This window comes from Leopardus geoffroyi, chromosome B4 (genome assembly GCF_018350155.1).
Source record: "Leopardus geoffroyi isolate Oge1 chromosome B4, O.geoffroyi_Oge1_pat1.0, whole genome shotgun sequence".
NCBI lineage: Eukaryota > Metazoa > Chordata > Mammalia > Carnivora > Felidae > Leopardus > Leopardus geoffroyi.
In genome coordinates, this window is record NC_059341.1 from 11,715,440 (window position 1) to 11,740,911 (window position 25,472).

A 25,472-nucleotide genomic window follows, 5' to 3' on the forward strand; every position below is an offset into this window, starting at 1 on the left:
CCCTCCCGCACTTGTGCTTGCTCTCTCTCTCTCTCTCTCTTTAAAATAAATAAACATTAACAAAAAAGAAATACAACCAAATTCTTGCCAGTGGTATAAGATTAATAACATAATACAAGGGAGTGTGGCCAGTTCTCAAAGTGAAACCTGGCCTCTCCCAAGATCAGAGCGAGAGTGGACTCTTGCAGAACTACAGGCTGCAGGCCCCAGGCTGAAAGGATCGGGGAAAGGGTAGGAGGTGAGGAGAATTCAACAGGTTGGCCAAACAAGGGGAGCCCACTGTAGGACCCAGAGGAGAGCAGGAGAGAAAATATCCCAGCAGATCCCAGAGGTTCGTCACGATTTGGGTGGCCGTTTCAAATTGTCAGGAGGGTTTTGAATATTGCCTGAGAATCGGTGTTTTCCAAGAATCACTACGAGATGAAAAGTAGCTATTTATAGGGATGTAGGCAGGCTTGTTCAAACAATGTCCTGAGAACATTTGGTTTCACGAATCAAATCAAAAGAGCAGTTGGAATCAACACACATTAGTGTGGTTTGCCATTGCATAATTCTTTAATTATTTTAGGTTGGTGAGAATATCATTTCCAAATCAATCTACTTTCTCTTGTTTATTGTTACATTACACATCCAAGGACTTTCACTCTCTGTGTGTTTCAAGTGCAGTTCAGAACTTCACCCCAAGGCAAGTGATTTACCTGCCAACAATTGGTTAAAAAATGTTTATTGTGTTGTTGATAGGACCTAGGTAAGACACAACACCAGAAAGAACAAGAAATGTTTGGCACAGGTATACAGACCTCCACCCCCAGTATCGCTACCTTGATATTTGCTTGTTAATCATTGAGAACTTTCCCCCCAACACCCATGCTACCGATCCTGGCGTCTCTCCGTCAGTGGCTCCCTTTTGTCCGTTGCGAGAATAGAAGCATCTGAGAAAGATCCAGACACCGTTTCTTTATCTTTTTTTTAAACCGTATGTTTGATGTTATAAACTTTACCATTTAAACAAAATCTCTGGTTTTGAAAATTGTGTATATGTCATCTGTGGCTTCAAGAATCTAAACATCGGAAGCAACGTCCCAGTTCCAAGCTGCCTAAAAATCAGCCACTTGCTTTTCAAGTGTGTGCCATGTCTCGCACGGTTCTCCAAAACATAGGTCTGTTTGCCGGGCTGAAGGTAGATCTGCTGAATGTGCAGGTGCCTTCGGATGTACAGATTCCTGGAGGGACATCGTGTTCTTTATTCTTTTGTTTTCTGAGTGATGGATGGTGACCAGAATTTCTTTCTTTCTAACAGTCAGGGAAGGAGGGGGTGGGGCGGGAAGAGAGGAAGGAGAAGGAGGAGAAGGAGGGAGGAGGGGGCTCTCTAAGGAGTCCTCCCTCCCACACCCACAGCGCTAGAGAACTGAGGATGGGGTGTGCAAAAGAACACAGACAGTATCAGCTCTTCCCAGGAGTGAAGCCTGCTTTGCAGGTGCTGTGACGCTTACCCTCCACACACCGTGGCTCAGGGGATCGTCTCAATCTTTGCTTATAAACTGTGGAATCAGCTGTTGGAGGTGCCTTCTCACCTTCTCAGGGCTCCTTCCGCATGTCTGTTGCCATGTCATACCTGGTGTGACACAAGAGCTTGTGCCCCCAATCCTGCCCTGAGCTCTAGCTGCCCCTGCATCACTGTTTGACATCTGGTGTCATGGAGTGGCTGGGCCGGGCTGGCTTGCCGTCTTCCTAAAGAGCCCTGCGGACCCTGTGACGTGGAAGCCAGGGCTCCTGCCTGCCAGCCTGGCTGTGGGCTCAGGATATTCTGCCGTCTGTTCTGCTGGGGGGATGACACTGGGTCAGGCATCACCAGTGAGCCTTCTCTGCCTCCTTTGAACTTTCCACCAGCCCACGTGGATGGCCCTGGAGGCTTAGAAATAAGCTCCTTGCAGATGCAGTCACCTCCCACCATCTGTTGCCTTGTAGCCACTCCTACCAGAACATCAGCTCATAGAGAGCATGCCTCCTAAATCAGCGAGACACTTACTGTGGTAAACGGCTCCCTTTCGTCAGTTGCCGTAATAGAAGCATCTGAGAAATCTGCTCTTAGTAGGCACGGGGACAAGGAAGTGGGGACAAGTGGGGACAAGGAAGATGCAGCCAGCTCCCAGGGGCCGCTTCTCCAGTTTGTGAGCTGCCCAGCGTTACAGTTCTGTGTCTCCTTCTGCTACCATGTTGAGGCTGAATGTAGCCAATAAAGGACATACCGACTTATTTATTTTGCTCTTGGGGAAAAAAGGAAAAAAAATAAAGTCTCATCAGAAGTTTGGAGGAATTGGGGTCGAAACCTACAAGCAGATTTGGGGATTGTCTGTGGTTGGTATTTCTTACCGTCGTCACCAGAAACATTCAGCAATAGTTTGTATGTGTTCCTAGTCCTGCTTAGGAAAGCACGCAAGGCCTGGAATAGCAAGTGTGAGAACAGGGACAGAATAAGCTGAGACCCCTGGGCTAGAGGACCCTCGGGTTAGAAGCGAGGAGTTGAGATTAAGGAGCGTTTTTGCTGTTTGACAGGGGAGAGGCTGTTTGACAGGAGACCCACCCCAAACCTTAGAGAATGAGCTGAGAGCGGGCCTGGGCCAGGCTCCCCAGGGACCAGATTTCAGGTCTTCACTGCCCTGGATTGTGAGCTCTGTGAAGGCATTAGGAAGAGGCTTCCTGTTCATGCCCCCACGGCACCCAGGGAGGCCCTGTGCTGGGCCCAGAGAGGCTTCCCTGAGTTAATTTTAGGTGGAGTCACACCCCAGACTCCCGTGAAGTGGACCTGTCCCCGACTGAGTCTCAGCTGAGCTGTAGTACTTAGCACAGCACTGACATGAGAGAGCTGCCTCTTCCTATTTGTTGATTGACTGATTGAATTTGACTGTTAATCTCCAGTTACACACACACACACACACACACACACACACACACGCACGCACAAATGCTCTCACTTTTTTCTGGTTAAGAAAGCCAACACCCAAAATAGGTCCTCTATCTCTACTCAGTTTTTAGAATGACAGAAAGTTCATCCTGAGGCGCAAAGAGAAAAAGAAAAGAAAAATCTAAGAAATGTTTTATATCTTCAGCTTTTGAGTTGTCAGGCTTGTGTCTCTCCTTTGTCATTTCACAGCTCCTGAGGTCCTGGCCCAGAAACCATACAGCAAAGCTGTGGACTGCTGGTCCATCGGGGTGATTGCCTATATCTTGTGAGTATTGCTTGCTACCTTGGCTTCTTTTTTCTTTCTTTCTTTTTTATTGTCGCAAAATACACATAACACAGGATTTACCATTTTAACCCTTTTTAAATGCACAGGTCAGTGGCATCTAGTTCATTCACCCTGTCGTGCGTGCAGTCACCACCACCCATCTCCAGAATGTTTTCATCTTCCCAAAACTTAAACTCTGTCCCCATTAAACTCTGACTCCTGTTGTCCCCTCCCTGTAGTCCCAGATACACTCCATTCGTCCTTCTATCTCTGTGAAGTCAGCCATTCTAGGTTCCTCACATAAGTGAAATCATATAGCATTTGTGCTTTCGTGACTGGCTTTCTCGTTTATAATGTCCTCAGGGTTCATCCATGTGGGAGCAGGTGCCGGAATTTCATTCTTTTTAAGGCTGACGAACAGTCCATTATATGCATATGACACATTTTGTTTATCCATTCATCCCTCAGTGGACACCTGGCGGTTTCTACCGTGTGGCCGTTGCGCATAATGTTGCTATGAACATGGGTGTTCAGATGTCTGCCTTTGGGTGTCTACCGGGATGTGGGATGGCTGGATCATACGGTAATTCTATGTTTTAACGTTTTGAGGAAGCTCCATGCTGTTTTCCATAGCAGTGCCCCCACTTTACATTCCCAAAAGCAATGTACAAGGGTTCCAGTCTCACCACATCCTTCCCGACTTTTCATAACAGCCGTCCTAATCGGTATGAAGTGCTTTCGTCGTGCGCGTGATTTGCGTTTCTCTTTCTTAAAATGTATTTCTAATGTTTTTTTTTTATTAAAATTTTTTTTTCAACCTTTATTTATTTTTGGGACAGAGAGAGACAGAGCATGAACGGGGGAGGGGCAGAGAGAGAGGGAGACACAGAATCGGAAACAGGCTCCAGGCTCTGAGCCATCAGCCCAGAGCCTGACGCGGGGCTCGAACTCACGGACCGCGAGATCGTGACCTGGCTGAAGTCGGATGCTTAACCGACTGCGCCACCCAGGCGCCCCATATTTCTAATGTTTTTGAGTGTAGTTGACACACAATGTTACATTTGATTCTGGCGTACAACATAGTGATTTCATAACTCTCTACGTTAGGTTGTGCTCACAACAAGTGTAGCTTACCCTCTGTCACCATATGACGCTATTCCAATACTGTTGGCTCTTTTCCCCATGCTGTACCTTTTATTCCTGTGACATATTCATTCCATCACTGGAAGCCTGTACCTCCCACTCCTCTTCACCCATTTTACCCCTCCACCCTCCCTTCTGGCAAACCATCAATTTGTTCTCTATGTTTATAAGTCCAGTTCTGCTTTTTGTTTATTTATTCATTTGTTTTTTTAGATTCCACATACAAGTGAGATCATATAGTATTTGTCTTTCTAGGTCTGATTTATCTCACATTGCATAATACCCTCTAAGTCCATCCCTGTTGTTGCAAATGACAACATCCCATCCTTTTTATAGCTGAGTAATATTCCAGTGTGTGTGTATGTGTGTGCATGCGTGTGTGCATGTGTGTATCACCTCTTCTTTATCAACGGACACTTGGATTGTTTTCATATCTTGGCTGTTATGAATAATGCCTCAGTGCATTTATCTTATGGCTAATGATGTTGAGCATCTCTTCATGTGCCACCTTGGCTTTCCTGGGGATACAAATGACTATGAAAATATTAGGACATCTTCAAAAGAAATCAAAATGAGAAAAATATGATGAAAACCAAAATTTAGCCTTTAGATACCTCATTTCTTCTCAGGTGCCTCATCTCCACAACCCAGGAAGGGCTGTCATAGGCATAGGGTTGTTAAGTTGTTTTCACGGTGATCAGTTTTGGTTATTATTATTATTTTTTGTTTTGCTTCAGTCCACTGTAAAGTCGTTTTTTAATTGCAATTTCTTTTGGCAGTGATACTTTCAAACACTTACAATGGAGCACACTGCTAGGCTGGGTTTAGGCCAACTGGTGTCTGTAATTGATAGGAAATGAATTTCTTCCCAAGGAAGGGAAGGCTTTCTAGCAGACAGAGTCTGCTACACACAATGAAAGACCGTGGGGGATTGTGATCAGAGAAAGGTCTGACAGTATGTGGCATCCTCAGGGACTGCTGGAAACATCCCCCCTGTATTGGCGTTGTCTCATTATCTGGAAAGCAAGCGGTCTTTCTACAGCATACATTCAACCGGGCAGCTTTTGTAATTTAATGTGGATTTAGTTGACAGCTCCTGTAGATTCCTGCCATTATCACAGGATTTATCCATTCTGATATCCTTGGCCCGTAGGACTCCCACTTATGGAAATAGGTAAAGGGCAGATTCATCTGAGCTGTAAAACTAACATCGCATTTACATAGTGCTTTTAATTTTAAAGCATCTTGACCATCTTCTGTAGTAGTTTCATCCTTTTTAGTGTGTGTGTCGGGGGGAGTTACAGACCCTTTTGAGAATCTGGTGGAAGCTCTGGACCCTGTCCCCTAATAAATTCACACACACACACACACACACACCACACTTTAGCATACCTCATTAGGGGGCTTCCTGCGTAGGTAGATATCAGACACAGGCCGTGTGTTATTTACTCTGGCCCCCTAAACTCTCAGCTGAAATTCATATCAGAGGTCATGCCTTGACAAACTTGACATGAAAGATGAGAAGAAATGAATGATGGGCCACTGTTCTTCTTGCAGAGGACCAAAGCTGGCGTCATCTCGAGAAATCTGGGGCTAGGCACAAGTGTCCCTTCATCTGGGCTTCTGCTTGTTTGTGCCTTCACACTTCTTCTGAATCTTGACCCAACAGTCTGGTCTACACTAATGTCTATAGATTCCCTTTGTATGTATAATGGTTTCCCTCAAGTCTTGGCATTGGGGTAGGATATCTGCACAGCTAGAAGGAGGTACATACAGCTTTACTGGGATGGGCATTGGTGTCTTAGACAGCTCTGGCTGCTATAACAAAACACTATGGACTGGGTGACTTAATAGGCAGACATTCATTTCTCACAGTTTAGAAGGCTGGGAAGTCCAAGATCTAGGTGCCTGCTGATTCAGTTCCTGGTGAGGACCTTCTTTCTGCCTAGGTTGCCACCTTCCTATTGTGTCCTCACAAGGCAGAAGGGGAATGTTCAAGCTCTCTCGTGTCTCCTGTCTCTTCTCATAAAGGCACTAATCCCATTATGGAGGCCCCATCCTCATGACCTCATCCCAACCTAATTACCTCTCAAAGGCCCCATTTTCAAACACCATCACAGTGGGGGTTAGGGCTTCAACATACGAATTTGAGGGGGATGCTACTCAGTCCATAGTAAATGATTTGGTTGTGTTGTGCTTGATAAAATTCTTACAGCAGAATCTCCTCAAAACATGGACATTTCGGGATGGACATAGTACCTACTTTATAATATCAATGATGTATATATAATAAATACGTATATATCTATATTATATATACACATATATATTATATATACACATATATATTACATCAAACATCTGTGTAACCGTGCAAGGATATAAATATTCTCACAGGTTTTATCTCCCGTCACCTCCCTGCAATCCTACAAGATAGATGTAGTTATTATTAAACCCACTGAGAGAAGATGAAACTTCAGTTCAAGGACATTAAATAATATAACTTGGTGTCAGAATTGACATTTGAACCCAAGCCCAGCTCTGACTTCCAGTCCAGCTCTTTCCGCTACGCCACATGCCCTCCACATGCAGACGTGGCCATGTCAGTGAGAGAAGACAGGATGTTTCTTTCCCTGTGACATCCAGCTTGTGTTTATTTCTTTCTTTCTGCAAATGTTTACTGAGTACGTACCATGCACCTGTCACTATGCTAGATCCTGGGAATGAGCGTTAAACAAAACATACACAGTCCCTGGGTTTGTGAAGCTGGCTCTCAGTCTCATGGAAGAGACACGCATTCAGAGAAACCTCATAAATGAACATTTAAACATGTGCAACATGTGCAACACATTTAAAAATGTGCAGAGTGCCTTAAAGGAAGAGCATGAGGTGCCCTAGTAAAGTGGAACAGAGGTTGCCTCGTTTCCACTGGGGTAAATGGCTGAGGAGGACTTCTTTGAAAAAGGGGCCTTAAAACAAAACCTAAATGATGTGTGAGCGTTCAGCAGATAGAGTGAGGAGAAAGTGTTCCAGGCAGAGTGAATAGCATGTACAGAGGAGGCTTTCAGCTGCAAGTAACAGAAAATTCTGGCTTAAGCATTTAAAACAAGAAAACAAGTCGTACCTCACATAATAACAAGTGTGGATCTAGGGGAGCCACAAGACTGCCTAGGTCAGAATGTCACTCCCAGATGGTATCCATCCCTGCTCTTCACCATCCTCAGTACATTAATCTTTCCTTGCGACCGCCCCCCTGCCCCCCACAACCAAACAAGATGGCCACCGCAGCGTCGGGCATCTTGGACAGACACAGCATTGACTGGTGGAAGAAGAGGTGATGTTTATCCCCACGTTCCTGGAAGAGCTAGAATATCTTCCCCAGGAGTCCCTCAGGCAACTTTCCCTCATGTCTGATTGGCCAGAAATGCCTCCCATGCTCGTTTCTAAAGGAGTCCCTGGCAGAGAAGATGGGATTATCGCTGGTTGGCCAAATGAAGCAGGTGACCTCTGCTGGTGAAGAGGAAAGCAGGAAATGGATTTGCAGTAGGTAAAGAACACGTCTGCCATGGCCCAATAGGTAGGAAAACACCAGGAAGGACAGCAAGGGGACACCCAGGTGGCTCAGTTGGTTAAATGTATGACTTGGGTTAGGTCATGATCTCACGGTTCATGGGATCGAGCCCTGCACCAGGCGCGGTGCTGACAGCCCAAAGCCTGGAGCCTGCTTCAGATTCTGTGTCTCCCTCTCTCTCTGCCTCTTCCCTGCTCGCCCTTTGTCTGTCTGTCTGTCTCTCTCTCTCTCAAAAATAAATAAATGTTAAAAAAAATTTTTTTTAAGTCCAACATGGTTAGAGTATGATATCAAGACAGGATATCAGAAAGTTATATGCAAGAGCCTAGGGAAGGAGAGATGTGGCAGAAAGTTTAGGTTTAACAAATGTAGTGGGAAGCCAAAGAAGGATTTTGGCCAAAGATATGAACTGATCTGATTTTCACTCAAGTATTATTCCAGCTACTCTGTGAATGGGGGTTAGACAAAGCAGGAGTGGAGGGTGGTGACTGTTGGGAGGCTTTGTCAGGTGAGCAGTGACAGTTGCTTCCACCAGGGAGGCAGTGATGGTGATCAAGTGGCAGGTGTATTTTGGATATGGGGTTAAAGGAGAGAGAAGTTTCAGGTGTAAACCCAAGTTTTTGGCATAAGCATTCATGTAGATGGCTAAGAAAAAAGAATAGAGGGTGGTGAAGGAGCAAGTCTAGGGAGATCAGTGAGATCAGGAATTTCATTTGGGGCATGTTAAACTTGAGATAAACTTTGAGATATCCATGCAATTGTGTAGGCACATGTGGAGGTCAGAAGTCTGGGACAGAGATGCTTGGCATATATATCTGGGTATGGTTTGAATGTAGTATATCCAAAGCCTTATAATTACAGTATACAGTACAATACTTGCCTGGGTTAAAATATAGTATTAAGTAAAGCAATACTATATTTCTTTATTTCTATTTTAAGTATAAATTGATAAGCTCAAACTTGGTGGTCACCTGGTCACCACTAGTTTTGCTCCAGGGATTAGTCTCCGGTTGATTTATCAGCTGTGTCATATTTCAAAATGGCAGCTAGGGTGCCTGTTTTCCTTGGTGCCTTCCAGAGCTCTGAGAGTCTCAAGCAGAGAATAAATGGAGACTTTGAGCCTCTCTCTTATACCTTCCAAGATGTTCAGATCTTTATGGCTGATAGGCCACATTCCAGATAAAATTTTTCTACATAATATGGCTATGCTTGGAGAACCACTCACTTCAAATTTATCATTATTAGTGCCAACAACTAGCATTTCTTGAGTACCTTCTCTATTCCAGGCACTGTGTTAGGTGCTAAAGATGCCAAGATGACAAAAGCATGTTGCCTCCCATGAGAATATTAACAGTGTATATGGTGGGACAAGAAGATTCATAAAGTAGATTAAGTGACATGTGAAGGGGCTTGTGTGCAGCTGTAGGAATTTCTGGGCTGAAGCCACCAGTGGGGACAGGGCTGTTCGGGAAGGAGGAGGCACCACGCCAGGTATGTCTAGGAGGCTGGATAAGACTAGCATTTCAGAGAGGGGAGAGGGATGCTTTCAGGCACAGGATCAAGGTTGCCTGAGGCACATTCGAGTGCTGATGAAAATACTCAGTAAAAGGCCCCTGGCCTTGGTTGGGGTTCCTGGTGCAAGGCTGGCTCCAGGTTGAACTAGGGTTAGAAGTTAGAAGTCCTGGATCTCAGTCTCAGACTCTTGCTACTTCCTGCTGACCGGCTGGAGGGTTAGGGTGGGTCTGCCGTAGGTGGGGAGGGCCCCTACCCATGTTGGGACTTTTGACCTTCCTACTGCACCCCGACTCCCTGCTTTCATCTTCCGTCTGGAGACCAGTGAGCAAGGCTGCTGAGCAGGTCATGACCCACAGGCAGCGCACAGGGGAAGGCAGCTGTCCTGCGGGGGTCTGTGCTGAACCCCTGTTCTTCATATCACCTGTAATGGAAAAAAGGTTAGCCTCTGCAGTTTTTTGAAGTGCAGGATTATTTTCATTTGCTAAACCTGTCACACTGAGAAATCAGATCACAGCAAAAGCGGCTGTGACCGGCCATGTACCAAACGTCCCCTCTGCATGCAGACATTCTGTATTTTGTCAGTGCAGGTACTTGATGTATTCCTTCTCTTTTGATCTCTGCACTCATTTCTATGTTATCCATCATGTTGGAAGGAGAAATATTTTTTCCTGTGAGGGATACTCATTTTTTTTTTTTCATTTTTTTTTTTCCAACGTTTATTTATTTTTGGGACAGAGAGAGACAGAGCATGAACGGGGGAGGGGCAGAGAGAGAGGGAGACACAGAATCGGAAACAGGCTCCAGGCTCTGAGCCATCAGCCCAGAGCCCGACGCGGGGCTCGAACTCACGGACCGCGAGATCATGACCTGGCTGAAGTCGGACGCTTAACCGACTGCGCCACCCAGGCGCCCCGGGATACTCATTTTTAAAAACACATTTGATGGGTCCTTATCAGGAGTCCCTCTAGGGATCTGGACTTAGGAAAAACATCTTTGCCTGCATCACTTAAGCTACTGAGAAGAATGAGGAGAATGTGAGGGACACCCTGGCGGGCATGTCGGTGTCCAGCCTGGAGGTGTGGTCAGCCAAGATCCCGCAAGTTCCAAGGAAATAAATGTGCCCACTGGAGATGAGAATCCGCATTTCATTGACAAGACTGAATTTTGCCATCATGTGCACACTGCCTTTCTTTCTCGAAATTTCAAGGAGATGAGTTAATGATGGCTTGCCTCACTTATGCTCAGGGATACAGCATGCTCTGTGCTGTGGAGAAACACAGTGGATGTGTGTCAGTCTAAGAATCGAGCAAGGCCTTACGGAGTTTGGGCGTGAGAGAGTTTGGGAAGGCCAGAGGGTTAGGGTGGGTTTGCTGTGGGTGGGGAGGGCCCCTACCCTTGTTGTGGCCCTTGACCTCTCTGCCTAGCAGAAATTCCAGGCAAAATACTTACAGTAATCCCCTTACTTTTTGACTGGCCTCCTACATGGTTCAGTCTTTAAAACGAGGTCACATAAATATCTATCGGCCAGCTGGTACTCAGTGTAATTGGCTTTGTAAAGAGTGGTGATAAGAGTGCCTAATCTGTATGGTAGGTCCATTTTTGGAGACAAAGAATGTTCCTTGTCAAGGTAGTCATCATCATTTTAAACCATTGACAGATGCGGCTTTGTGGATACACATGTCCCAGGGAGAGAGCCCCGGAACCCAAGCTCCAGTAGAAGAGAATGTGGTGTAATTACTCAGCCCCAGGGAAAGAGCCAAGCATGGGGCATTATGATGGTGGTTACTACCATTAGTATGAAAAGTTTAGCACTAATAAGAATAATTAACTGGCATTGCCAGCAGGCAGCAATCATCTTGTTATATTCATAAACTTTGTGGGAGGGGACACATTGCCTTGTTTAGGCTGCCTTGGGCCCATGGGCTGCACTTTGGCTTTCGAAATTCAGGAACTAAATTAACCTATTTATTCATCTTGCTCAGACAGTCCCAGTGAATTGGTTCACACTAGCCAGACTCAAAAGAGATTAAAAAAAAAAAAACAAAAACCTGGAGTGTCAGTTTACTAAATCATGAGATCCGTGCCCTGCAGGGTAATTGGATACACATGTCATCAAACTAGCATGTTCTCCCCACAAGAGGAAATGCTCCATGAGAAAGCAGATTAAAAGCAGAAGTTGCCTTTACAAACAAGGAATCAGAGCCTAAAGCTGGATGGCCTTACGTGTTTTCACAAAGCCTAGAGTCCTCTCCAGGATTCTTCTCTATATCCGAGGGTATTTCTGTCCCTCTGTGACACAGCTGTCCCTGGTGGCTGGTCAGAGTGGCCACAGACTGGCCAGGGCTTACGCCTCCCTCTCCTCCCTCCTGCCCTAAAGATCAGCCTCCAGCCTTCTCTATCTTCTATCATTCAGGCATTATTATCGGTGTTTGAGCAGGCTTTGGTTGTCATAATTCTCAGGCTTACTGACTTTATTTCACTGACTGCATATTTCACTATGGTGCTTTCCAAGGATTTCCAGAAAGGTGCTTCATCTCCCCTCCATAGTCTACACTGAGTGGATTCCGTATGTGGCTAAATGCCTTTTGGTTACCTTTAGTCTCAGACACAAGTACTGCTTGACCATATTCCTGCTTTGTTGTGGGCCTGTGACCCTCTCCCTGCTGCTTCTGGGGAAAGACTTTATTGGTTGTCTGTTGATGGTTGGTTCACTTCTCAACCCTTAGGAAATAGTCAAACAAATATTGTCTGGTTTCAGAAAGTGGGTGGAGGGGTGTGCACGGAGGTGATGGAGGAAATTTTACAAGCAGCGCAATCGAGGTCAAGAAATTCTGCACTTCAGTTGGGGGAGGGGGAGCAACTTCCTGCCAGTCATTTCAGGGAAGGTGGAATCCACTAATGTCTTTGTCTCGCAAAGGCCCTGGGGTAGAAAGGACACCTCAGGGAGAAGCTCGTAGGGAATGTCTCACCTATATCACCTTTACACTCAATGGCAGGGCTTCAGGCCAGATGGAAAAACATTTCACTTCCTCTGCTCTTTTCTGTTCGCGTCAGCATCATCAGTATCCTCTCCTGGAAACTGTCATTTAACGCTTCAGGATATTTCTCCTGGAGAACAGAAGGCAGAGGATTGACATGCATTCACTTAACATTTATTGAGCGGAATATGTGTCAGGCAATACGACGGGGTTGCAGAGATGGATTCATTACCAACTCGGACTTGGGGGTGCTCACTGTCTGCGGGAGGGGACAGACAGTAAACAGATCAGTTAAAATCCAGTCTTGGTGGCTGTCACCGAAATGAGAGGCAAGAGCTCCCAGGGCAGAGCTGTAAACCCTGTCCTGGCCTTGAGGAAGTCTCCACAAGGTGATGGCGATCTGGCTTTGGACAGACTGTCTTCAAATATTGGCAGGGCCATCATGCAGGGAGATTGATGGTTTATCCTTCAAGACCAATTATCTGAAGATAACGATGTGCTTACTGTGTTGGAGAGAAGATGTACTATTCAGTCTGAAACATAATTTTTGAAATAGAACTTGAAAGGTGTGATCCAGCTTTGACCTTCTGATGTCTAAAACTTGATGATGGGGAAAATATAATCTTTGAATTATCAGGATTTTTTCCAAGTTTATTTATTTTGAGAGAGAGAAAGAGAGTGAGTGTACAAGTGGGGGAGGGGCAGAGAGAGAGAGGGAGAGAGAGAGAGAATCCCAAGCAGGCTCTACACTGTCAGCACGGAGCCCGGTGGGGGGCTTAAACTCAGGAACCATGAGATCATGACCTGAGCCAAAACCACGAGTTGGATGTTTAACCGAGTGAGCCACCCAGGCGCCCCTGAATCAGGATTTTTAACTCACCTATCACCATACTGAGCAAATGGAAGACTCAAAGGAGGCCCTTATTATGTTTTACCATGTTTACCATCTGGAACGTAGCACAGCAGCCCAGAGGCAGAAGAAGGCGGCACACAGCTAGCGTAAAGCTACAGAGAGTGCCTGGGGGGTGTAGGAGAAAGTCATGAGTTTGGACCACTTACTCTGAGCTGGGTTTGTGACCAGGAGGTGCAGATGTTGGAAGTGAGAAGGGGAGAGTCCCTGATTTCCACGAGCAAGTGAGGAAACGCTGGTGGAGGTGATAAGGGGACCCACGGAAGGACACACCAAAGCCCGTGACTCTGCACCGAACACTGCACTATGCCTTGGCGAGACAGCACCCGGGGACCGTCTTCAGCCCTCTAATCCCCTTGCTGTGCTCCGAGGGCTTGCCGGCTAGGCATTCTCAGCAGCGCTTCGTACGCGAGAAAGCAGAGGCCAGGGGACAAGTGGACAGCCCATGGCATGGCTGTACCGACACACTTCCCAGGTGCAGCAGCTGGTCTGCTTTTCACCTGCAGAATCGTAACTACGTGCCCATCAGAACGGGAGAGAGAAAAGGAAGGAAACAAGCCGAGAGGGAGGAAGCAAGAGCCCTGCAACCAAAAAAAAAAAAAAAGTCAAGATGCAAAAGTCGAATTGGAAATCCGCCCGGGTTCAGAATCATCAGTTAGCGCTGGTGTTAATCACCTCCAGACTGGATGTCTGCACCCCTCAGAGCTTCGGGATGAAATCCATTACTCGTGAGAACTAATTTTAGCTGCTGGAAGTTTCGCTGGGTTCTTCCTAACACAACAGTCCTGGCTGTTTGAAGCTCTCCCTGCTCATCTTCCTCCCCGCCTGCCCTCCCTTCCGTGGTCAGCACGAGCGGAGTGCAAAGTGGCTTTGTCTGGGCTTCCTCTGGCTGTGTTTCACCTGCAGCCGGGGGCTCAGTGCCTCTGTGTCCGTCCCCCTGACAGCCTCAAGGTGCTGTCCGTGTGGCTAACGCAAGAATCAAAAAGTGATACGCTTGGAAGCGGCACTGTGGATCACGATCCAACAGCTGTGGATGCTGCATTGTCTGGTCCGCTCCTTTACAAACTCTTTTACTCCAAATGGAGTATGCTACTCTCTTCTCAAGCTTGGAGAAGTGCTGAATCTCCTTCCCCCCAACCCTTCCCGGCGGCTCCCAATCTTCAGCCCCAGTTGTATATAAACTGTCCAAGAAATGTGTTTCCTTTCTCCCCTAGATCTTTCCCTGATCTGCTTACACATTCTCAGCTTTCAAGGCCTTATCCAAATCTCCAAGGATGACATGGGACACTTGTCTGTTACATTTTCATCAACAGTGTTTTGCTGAAGTCAGCCTGCACATGGTTTTAATACGTGAAACCATTCCTGCTTTCTCCAGCCTGATCTCTTCCAAGTTTGTGAGGAGAAAGTTCTGGAGTGTGCATGGTCAAACATATGGTCGCTGAAATCATTGGATTACATCTCTGTAATGATTCAGGTCTCATTGGTCATTCTGTTTTGTAAATCCGCATGATACGCCGAAACCTGTTTTGTTCACTAAGTGGGCCTTGCAGCTAAGTACAAGAGGTTTATCAGCTTAAAAAGCTTTGCTTTATTTTATGAAAGTTTTATTACCCAGAGTAAGATGAATAAAACTCAGATTCCTTAGCACCGGACCCAGACATTCATAAATACACACCGAGTGCCGAGACAAAAAGGCAAACGGGGGCTTACCAGAGTTATTGCATATCAGACAGACCCTGGTTTCCAATGGAGGATACCCAGATTTGATTGGTTTTGTGAATGTTTTCCAGAGACTCTTGGGGCCTGGGTTGACCTTATGTGGCTTCCCTAGTTTGCAATAATATACATAGGGGTTTGTTGTTTTCGCCATTTCCATGGCGCCTTGGCCTAACTCCATCAAAATATTCTTCTTCACAAATAATGCCTTTGCGTAAATGTTCTCTGGAAATCTTGAGCTCTTCCTGGAATTGAGGGCTCCCGGGCTAAATGCTTGGAAATAGTGGGATACAAAGAGCAGAGTGAAAACCTGATCTCTGGTACACTCTACCCTTATCTTCACCACACAGGGCACGAAGTTATGACCAGAATTCGATCATGGCTCTTCCTCCTTTTCTGTAGCAAGCTTTATAGTTTAGGTCAGGAGGGATGGGCCTTCATGGATGATTCTGAGACTTTGCACAAAGTTTAAAGGTATGTCGCTTCATTTTCATGTCGAGGCCACTGGACTGAGTCCCTCAGGCCGCGTCTGCTCCTTTGCCCCCAGCCCTCCTCCCCCCGCCCCATTGTTCTTCCTGGTGGTGAGCAGCGATCCACGTCAGTGCTTCAGCTGAAGGAGCCTGAAAGGGATTACAGAGCATTGGTGGGATGGAAAAGACAAGACAGGATAAAGGAGAGGGAGCCTACCTTTAGTGATCACTGTGTGACAGCACTTTCCGGGGGTATACCTGTTACCTTCATGTCTCTGCATCCATCTGTCTGTCCATCTTTGTGTGTGTTTGTATATAATGCATATTATTATATAGTATGTGCTATACATGTTATGTCTCTCTATAAGGTGGGTGTTATTATTCTCATTTCACAGAAGAAACCGAGCCTCAGAGAGGATATGTCATTTTCCCAAGGTCACTTGACCAGTACTTGTTGGAGCCAAGATTGGATTTTGTGTCCTTTTTTTTTTTAATGTTTTTTTTTTTTTAATTTATTTTTGAGAGAGAGAGACAGACCGAGTGCAAGAAGGGGAGGGATGGAGACAGAAGGAGACACATAATCAGAAGCAGGCTCCAGGCTCTGAGCTGTCAGCACAGAGCCCGACACAGGGCCGGAACCCACAAACCACGAGATCATGACCTGACTGAAGTCAGACGCTTAACCGACTGAGCCACCCAGGTGCCCCTGAAATCTGTGTCTTTGTTTCTCTAAATCCCAGGCTGAGGAAACTACACCACGAAACCTCTCTGAAAACAAAGCGAATGGCAGTCGGCTCTCAGAGGACAATACCAACCTTTCCTTGAAAAGTCACTTCTCCATTCTCCTTCAGAGCCCTTTTATCCAGTTAAACTAAACAGCAAATTCTGGGTTGCTATTTTCTGGTGACAATTCGATTGTCAGTATGGACTGTTGCACCCCAAATGCTTTTTGCATAAAATATTGAAAATAAGTTTTGGCACTTAAGCACATTTCAAGTGCTTAGAAAATTCACTTATGTATGTTATTTGATTTCCCACCTGCTCTGGGTCAGTGAGGGATGCCTGAACTCTTTCCCAGTCCTGCCGGGCTCCATGATGTCTTGACAGAAGGGTTTCTAAACTTTACTTCCTTTCTAGGCTCCATGTGGGAGCAAAGCACTCAACGAGGATCCTGGACATGATCATATTGGAATCCGGTTCAATATAGACTCAGGTTCATTTTTCTCCAATCCCTGTCTCCCATGGACAGGCCATAATAGTCCCAGCTGTTCCCCTCCTTCTGTCTTTCCAGAAAGCAGGCTGGGTAGAAGGGTAGGTGTTGATTTTCTGAGTGCAAGGACTCGGAGCTGTTCTTTATCTCTTTGGCAGGTCATATAGCCTTGTTTCTGGCTCTGTTTCATCATGTACAAAAACACAGCACCCCTGACTTCAGAGACAGGTTTAGGAAGAGGACGTGTGTGGCATTTCCTCGTCTTTGCCGTGACCTATCCAGCTGCAGGGCTCCTATTAAAGGTTAAGATGACTTGGCTCTGGAATTGGATGAGTAAAGTTAAAATTCTGTTCTGCCCCTTAGGTGTGAGAAAGTTGCCTCATCTCACATGCATTTCCTCACCTGGAAATGGAAGATGAACACGCTTACGTCCTAAGTACACATGGCTCATAAATGAGACAGAACGTGTGAATTGCATAGCCTAGTGTCTGATACACAGTAAATACTCAACACATAGTGGCCATTGATTTTAAGTTTACAGGACACACACAACGAAGTCCCTCTTCTATAGAAGAGTCAGGGCCCTACTTGTCTCACTCACATATGGCTGGACTCTGAACTCTGAGGAACAGGAACAGGGCTGGTCTTCACGACCATGTGATCAGCGTTTGGCTCAAACATTGGTGCTCCATAAATCTCCGTAGAATTGGACTGAAGTTGCTTTTGTTTCTCTAAATAAGAGCCCTGGGCAGATAAGATGCCCGGGCCTCCCACTTGCTGTGGTTGAGACCACCTCTCCCACTGGGGCCCACTTTCCCAGACTCCTAACTGAGGCGCTAGGCCAGGCGATGACTGCTGGACCCCAGAATAAAATTTGATTCTGTGCCAATCCCCCTACTGTGTAAAGTCCTTCTCCAGGCATACATTTCAGCTTCTGGTTTGAGGATTCATACTGGGAATAAGCAGGGGGTATAGTCTATGGGTTATGTCCTCTTATGGGCATTTCCTGGTTGGAGGGCAGACAGACCTGGGAGACATTACATGGAGGAAACCTTCAGGACACAGGATAAGTGTGAGCTAAATGGTTGTTGATGATTAGTTGTGCTTATTCCAGTCTGCTTTGAAGATGCTACTGGGCATTAGGAGGTTTCACTGCAAAAATGACTGAAAAATTGTAACACATGAGAAAGTTTAGTTGAATTATTTTCTCCGGAAACTATTCATCCATTTCAGGATGATCAACACTACTTTGTAAGTCAACTGGAGTGTGTGCCACTGTGCCTACAAACATGCACAAGCATTTTTCATGTAAATATTTCCCACTTATCAAAGAATAATCAGCCAACAAATATGTATTGATTGTTACTGAATGCTAATGAAACATACAAAGGAAATACAATATATGACAAAGTCTTCTCTCCCCTAAGAACTCACAATCAACGTGGTAAGACACATGCAATAGCCACAAAGAGATCCTTTCGAAATTCTTTGAGAGGACCCAAGAAAGAGACGGGATTGAAGTAGAGTAGGAAGAATGGCGAGTGTTCAGAGAGGGGTTGAGTGCATGGGGTGTTAGTCCCAGAAACATCGGGAGGTGTTTATGGGCTCATTCATCTGGCAGATTTTTGTGGAACACATACTGGGCTGGGTACTGGAATCACAAAAGTGAATGAGGCACTGTCACCTCCCTCAGGGAGCTCAGAGTCTAACGGAGGAGATGGTGGGACACAGATATCAACCCATATGTGCACCATGATGGCTGTATCTTAGAGGCTGGGGAGCTCAGGGGAAGGGTTCTGCCTGGCCAGGGTGGGGGTCAGGAGAGATATCACGGAATAAGGCCATACACACTGAGCTCTGGGAGAAAGGAGGAGCCACAACAGTGCACACAGGAAGAAGAGCATTCCTGGCACAGGGAACAGTGTATGAAAAGGAATACTTGCAAACCTTCCCATTATCTTTCCTGTCTATTTTTATACATCCTGTTTCTTTTTAAAATTTCCTGTTTATTTGGAAGCTTAGTGTTGAGTGTCTCTTTCCCCCATCCCCCAAATAGAATGTAAACGTCATGAGAGTAGGACTCACCGTCTCCTTGTACACTATATCCCCAGGCCTAGGACACGGCCGACGCCCAGTCAGCATTTGGGGACAGTCAGAGGAGGACCTGATGGGTGGTTTTTTATCCACTGTCCTCAGTGGGGGACCCGAGGGGGGTACTCAGGGAAGGCAGCCCCGCCTCCTGGGCTGGTCCTTCCCTCCCAGCATCTCTGCTTCTCTCTCCACGTCCACACCGTCAGCCTCCCTCTTGCTAGCCTCTTAGCCTTCATCCCAAACGGAGGTGAGACCCGGGGTGCACTGGTGTCGGGCTGCCTCCCGGGCCTGCTCCCCTCCCTTGCACTCTTTGCCACCGTCACGGTCCACACAGCAGCTCCAGGCATCCTGTTGCAGGGCTGGGCATCATGCTGGCCTGCATGGGCCACGGTCCCAGACTCCAGACCCCCCAATCCTCTCTCTCAACTCCTTTTGGAATCTACCTGCCCCACTGATCGAACTCCACTGCCCGTGCCCTCCTGCTTTTGCTTTGCCTAAATACCAACTTGTCTTCCTGCCTCAAATCCACCCCACTCCAGCTGCAAAGCCACTTGCCCTTGTGGCTCCTGTGGCTGGGCCTTCTGCCTCCCCAGAAGAGTTTGGAGACGATGTCCGTGTTCTTATGTATCATCCTATCTCCAGTGTCAAACCCAGGACCTGGTATGCAGTAGGTCCAAAATCAATATTTGATGAATGCATGAGTGCTCGGTATACGTAAGACGCTAAGTGAGTATGTGTATGTTGGCTGATTAAAACTGACAGTGAATTACGATAACGTCCACATGGAAATACTTTGTGGAAGTCGCTGCCTGATGATAGCCACCCTGACAGGTGTGAGGTGATATCTCATTGTGGTTTTGATTTGCATTTCCCTGACGATTAGAAATGGTGAGTACCTGTCAGCCATGTGTGTCTCTTCTTTGGAGGAAAAAACAAAAGAAAAAAACAAAAAACAAGAGAAAGTGTTGGTGGGACTGTGGAGAAAAGGGAACCCTCATGTACTGTTGGTGGGAATGCAAAATGGTGCAGCCACCGTGGAAAACAGTGGGAAAAAATGGAGTTCCTCAGCAAGTTAGCAATCCCTCTTCTGGGTGTATATCCAAAAGAATTGAAATTAGGATCTCAAAGAGTTATTAGCTCTCTCATGTTCACTGCAGCATAATTCACAGGAGTCAAGACATGGCGACAGTGTAAATGTCCATCAATAGATGACTGGATAAAGAAAATGTAGGGGCGCCTGGGTGGCTCAGTTGGTGAAGCGTCTGACTTCGGCCCAGGTCATGATCTCACCGTTAATGAGTTCAAGCCCCGCATTGGGCTCTATGCCGACAGCTTGGAGCCTGGAGGCTGCTTCGGATTCTGTGGCTCCCTCGCTCTCTGCCCCTCCCCCACTTGCACTGTTTCTCTCTCTCTCTCTCTCTCTCTCTCTCTCTCAAAAATAAATAAACGTTAAAAAAAATTTTTTTTTTAAATCTTTTTTTTTAATTTTTTTTAACGTTTATTTATTTTTGAGACAGAGAGAGACAGAGCATGAATGGGGGAGGGGCAGAGAGAGAGGGAGACACAGAATCGGAAACAGGCTCCAGGCTCTGAGCCGTCAGCCCAGAGCCCGACGCGGGGCTCGAACTCACGGACCGTGAGATCGTGACCTGGCTGAAGTCGGACGCTTAACCGACTGCGCCACCCAGGCGCCCCAAAAAAATTTTTTAAAGCAATGTAGAATATGTAGAAATGGAATATTATTCATCCTTTTGAAAGATGGAAATTCTGCAATATGCGACAACACAGATAAACCTTTAGGACATTACACGAAGTGAAATGAAGTCAGTCACAGCAAGAGAAATACTGCGTGATTCTACTCACATGAAGTGTCTAAAATAGTCAAATTCATAGAATCGAAGAGTGGAATGGTGACTGACGGGCTGGAAGGAGGGAGAAATGGGGAAGCAATGGATGTAACATTTCAGTTACATAAAATGAGTAAACTCGGGAGATCTGTGTGACATCGTGCCTGTCGTCAACAGTACTTGACTCTACACTTACAGCTTGTTAAAAGAGTAGATCTCATGTTAAGTTTTCTTTTAAGCTTCAAGAAGTGACCTTTTTCAAAGTCACTGCCTTATGTTAAACGTGGCTGATCCTTTCTCTTTTTTCAGTAGAAATTGTATATATTTAAGGTATGAAACACGATGATTTACTATACGTAGTGAAATGATTGCTAGTCAAGCTAGTTAACATATATTCTGACATGTTACCATGTTTTCTTGTGATGAGAGTACCTGAGATCTACTCTCTTAACCAATGTCCAGTATTCAGTGCTGTGTTAACTATTGCTTTCACACTGTACCTTAATCTCTAACTTACTTGCCCTACAGATCTGTGATTTTGACCTTTGACCACCATCTCCCCATTTCCCTCACCACTCCCCCCTGACCCCTGGCAGCCACCATTCTGTGCTTCTGCGTATTTGACTTTTTTAGATTCCCTGTATAGGTGGGGTCATGCAGGTTTTTAAAATTTCTGTGCCTGGCTTATTTCACTTAGCATCATGTCCTCCAGTTTCATTCATGTTGTTGCAAATGACAGGATCACCTTATTTTTTGGCTTGAAAATATATCATTTTATACATATGCCGCAATGTCTTTATCCATTATCTGTCAGTGGGCACTGGGGTCATTTCCATGTCTTGACTCTTGTGAGTAACGCTGCAGTGAACATGAGAACGTATATCACTCTTCAAGGTACTGACTTCATTTCCTTTGGGAATATATCCAGGAGACATGTTGCTAGATAATATGGTTGTCCCAGTTTTAATTTTTTGAGGCACCTCCATACTGTTTCCCCCCAATATGTTGAGGTGAATTTTGGAAATAAAATTACACAAAAGGGTAAAGAGGTAGCAATGATTATTGCATGGGAATCCTTTTAAGCAAGCACCCATTTGCAGAGGGACACAGATACATGGCCAAGGGCAGACAATCAAGAGGACCATATATGTAACATGATTACCCCATTAAACCCACAGGGCCTCTCAGCAGGAGCTCTCAAGCTATTACAGGATTTCGGTTTCCAAGAAAAATTGTGCACTGCCGAATCAGCCATGGTTGGGCATCGCCGATTTTCACATTCGTTTATGCTAAAAGCCTTCTCCTTCATGGAAAATCTTCTCCCCGATGAGCTGTGTCCACGCCCAACAGGGGCATTTTAGGTCAACCAAACCACATTGCATTCTCTCTACAAAGACAGTCCAGGTTGCTCCCAACACCAGGCCTTGCACACTGAGTTCTTCTTGAATGTCTGTCAATGATGCAGAGCATACTGCCTCCCGCAGGGGAAGGTAAAGGAGACAGGAGTCAGGGTAGGTGGGATCTTCGAGGACTCTCTGGGCTGGGGGCGTGGGGGGCTGTCCTACATCTTAGATCCTTATCTCTGTGTCAAAGCCCAGCCAGGGGGCTCAACAGCCAACGGTGCAGCCTCTTCTTCCAGAGCACATTTGTTTATCCAAGCATTTACTCAGCATCCGCTATGAGTGGACCCGGGGCTGGCCACTGGGAATCCAAAGACAAGAGTGAGACCTAAGACATGGTCCTACCTTAAGGACAGGTCAGGGCAGCGTGCAGTGTAGGAAGTGTCACTGGGGGTGTTGCCCACTGTCACTGGGGCACAGAGCAGAGCACCTACCCCACCTGGCAGAAAGGGGCTAGGTCTTCCTAGTAATAGCTCCACTGGTCTTCAAGGGTATACCAGAGGCAAGTGAAGGGGGAGGGTAGCCCAGGTAAAGTACATGCCTTTACTTTGGTCCAGAAATAAAAAGTTCCCAGTGGGGAACCAACTCTGAACACCTTAGCACACAAGACCCAGGGCATAGGAAAGGGGGTTGGAAAGGTAGGGTCTAATCACTGGGTTCTACTTGCAGATGAAGGGGCAGGTGGGCAAACTAAATGACCTACAGAGAGGATTCAAAGTCAAGGCTGCAGCATAAGGTTCAATTCTCAGTTCTCTTCCCTTGAGTGAAAAAGCAAAATATTTAAGAACACAAAGCTGGAATCAGATGGATAGGCCTCGAGTCCTGACTTTGCTGCATATTAGTTTCTTTGCCTTTAAAATGACAATTGTGCAAGGGACTGTGACCCCAGGCTTCTTAGCGACTGAGACGTAAACACCCCTAGATCCAAGGTGGTGAAGGGAGATGGGGAACAGTTTCCAGAATCCGAGGCAGAGTGCCTGGTAGAGTCTGCTCCCTGAGAGGGAGCAGTGGCCCTCAGTCAGCAGGTGTAGCCAGCCTGAGTGTTGGATGAGAGCAGCCAGGCCAACACATATCCCATCCCTGACTCCCCGCTTCCTTCACCATCTCCCCTGGAGGCCCCATTGGCCACCTCCTATCAGATGTCAGAGTTCACCCTTCGTTCAAGTATCCATACAGGTCAGCCTCCCAGGGCACAAACCAGAGTGGAAAGTGGCTCTAAAGGGTGAACAGAGGTGTTGGGGACCCACACCTCCTGGGGGAGTTGAAGTTTGAATGAGATCATACAGCAAAGCTCTTAGAGGCATTTTTTACCTAAAACAAGTGCTCGGTCAAGACTAAAGTAGAATCTAGCAGTACATTTGCATGAATGTGCCACAGGTAGACAAGATGGCATAGTAAGAAAGATTGAAGATATAAGGGTTCCCCTTGGATGACCGTCCTGAGGCTGGGATGGAGGAAATCGATGAGCCCCGGAAATGTGTGTTGCCTATAATTGGGCATGACCATCAGTTGTTGGGTCGGTAAGTTTAGATGTCATTCCCATTTTTTTTTTCTTTTTTCAGTTTATTTATTTTTTTATTTTGAGAGAGAGAGAGAGGGAGAGAGAGAGGGCATGAGTGAGCAGGAAAGGGCCAGAAAGAGAGGGAGGGAGAGAGAAAATCCCAAGCAGTCTCTGTGCTGTCAGTGTAGAACCCAGTGTGGGGCTCGATCCCAGGAGCCATGAGATCATGACCTGAGCTGAAACCAAGAGTTGGACTCTTAATGGACTGAACCACCCAGGCGCCCCAGATGTTCATTCTGAACCACAGACTTTTAGGTCTAGAACATTGGGAATGGCTTTATCGTCTTTGAGTATGCATGGTGAGATAACTTGTACGTTATTTAAATGGTATGATATATAAAATAAGAACACAAAGATTCCACTTGCCAGTAGGTCTAGACTGCAGAAGTCAGTGTTCTTGTATATGGAGATAAACCACTCAGAGTCGTTTGTTCTCCTATTTGGACCCTCCACACAAACCTACTAATGAAATAGCTTGGCCAGGGAGCTCTGTGAAATTTCTAGATCTGAGGAGGATTCGACAACTTCTATTTGTCCTTCTCTTCCTTTACAATCCTTATTTTAAAATCCTCTTTCTTAATGTTAACTTCATCTCCAAGCTAGATCTGCATCCTTTCCTTACATCGTCAGTATACCCACATAAGCGGTATTCTATCCCCCGTCCAAAAGAGCTTAAAAACCAGAAGAAATACAAGAAATTGGGATATACATTAACAAAATTGGCATAAGAAGAATAAATCTTTCCTGGAATTTTCTTAAAGGTTTTTTTTTCCCTTGGAAAGAAAGCCAAACTGTAAAGTAAAACACACTCAGCTGTTAATAAACAAAAACCTATCATATCTAAAATTCAGTTATTTTCCAAGACGAACTAACATTTTGCTCTGTCTGTTTTTCCTAATATGCACATTTCATTTAGCCCAAATCCTCATTATGGGAAACATTTACATATCCATCTCGCAGCTCCAGCATTTCCTGGGCAGTGAAATATGTGCTCCGTGGTTTCAGAACCCTGGTTCTTACTCATTTTGCCAAAAGCAGCAAATCTTTAAAAATGAAATTTTCCAGGCACTTAGCCCCTAAATCAACCTTGCGGGGATAGATGAGTTTGAAACTTATCGGCCCACAAAACGTCTCACAGCCTTTAAAAATGTCATCAGCCTTCCCCCTGGGTAGCGTGACCGGTGACACCCTGTGTCACAGCCCGAGCAGCTGAAAATGAATGTACCAACCCAGCGTTTTGAACCTTTATTAAGTTTCTTCTTTGCCGACAGCCTAATCCCTCACAGGCCTGTTGATTCCTGTTCATTTGTTCTCATTAAATGGATCTCTATGCTGGAGCCGTGTTTTGAACAAAGTTCAGCCATGTGGGGAGGTTCAGGGCTCGTCTGGGGGCAGAACTCCCACTGCAGCTGTCACCCGCCAGGCTGACGTGGGCCCAGAACCAGCCATGCGGCTCTGTGTCCGGGACTTCTAGAATCCAGCCCTGCCTCCTGCTCTGCCCATCCCTTGCAGCTCCAGACTCTATCTTACCCCTTCCTGGATGTCCAGTCCCAACCAGAGCCTGCCCCTGCCCCATGTGGGTCTCAAGCATGTACTGGATCCTTCCCTAGGTGTCCTAGCCATGCAAACAAGTTGAAACGGGGGGATCATAGAGCCACAGCATCTTAAAGCCAGGAAGAACATTAGGAATTTCTAGTCTGGCCTCCTCATGTTCAAATGAGGAAATCTTGGTCCACAAAATGCATCATGGCCTGATAATGCACATCAGAGCAGAAAGCAGGACTGCCTGAGAACCCATGGTCTTATGGGATGAATTGTATTTGGAGCATC

The 25,472-nt window shown here is 46.1% G+C and overlaps 1 protein-coding gene across 5 annotated transcripts in view; it reads left to right on the top strand.

Moving 5' to 3' along the window:
* CAMK1D (calcium/calmodulin dependent protein kinase ID) overlaps nucleotides 1–25,472 on the top strand; it is a 438,187-nt gene that overhangs the window by 392,169 nt on the left and 20,546 nt on the right. For all 5 annotated transcript variants that reach the window (XM_045463125.1, XM_045463127.1, XM_045463126.1 and 2 more), the window contains one exon: nucleotides 3,155–3,230. In XM_045463125.1, the coding sequence (XP_045319081.1) occupies nucleotides 3,155–3,230 (76 nt within the window). The remainder of the gene's footprint in view (nucleotides 1–3,154; nucleotides 3,231–25,472) is intronic.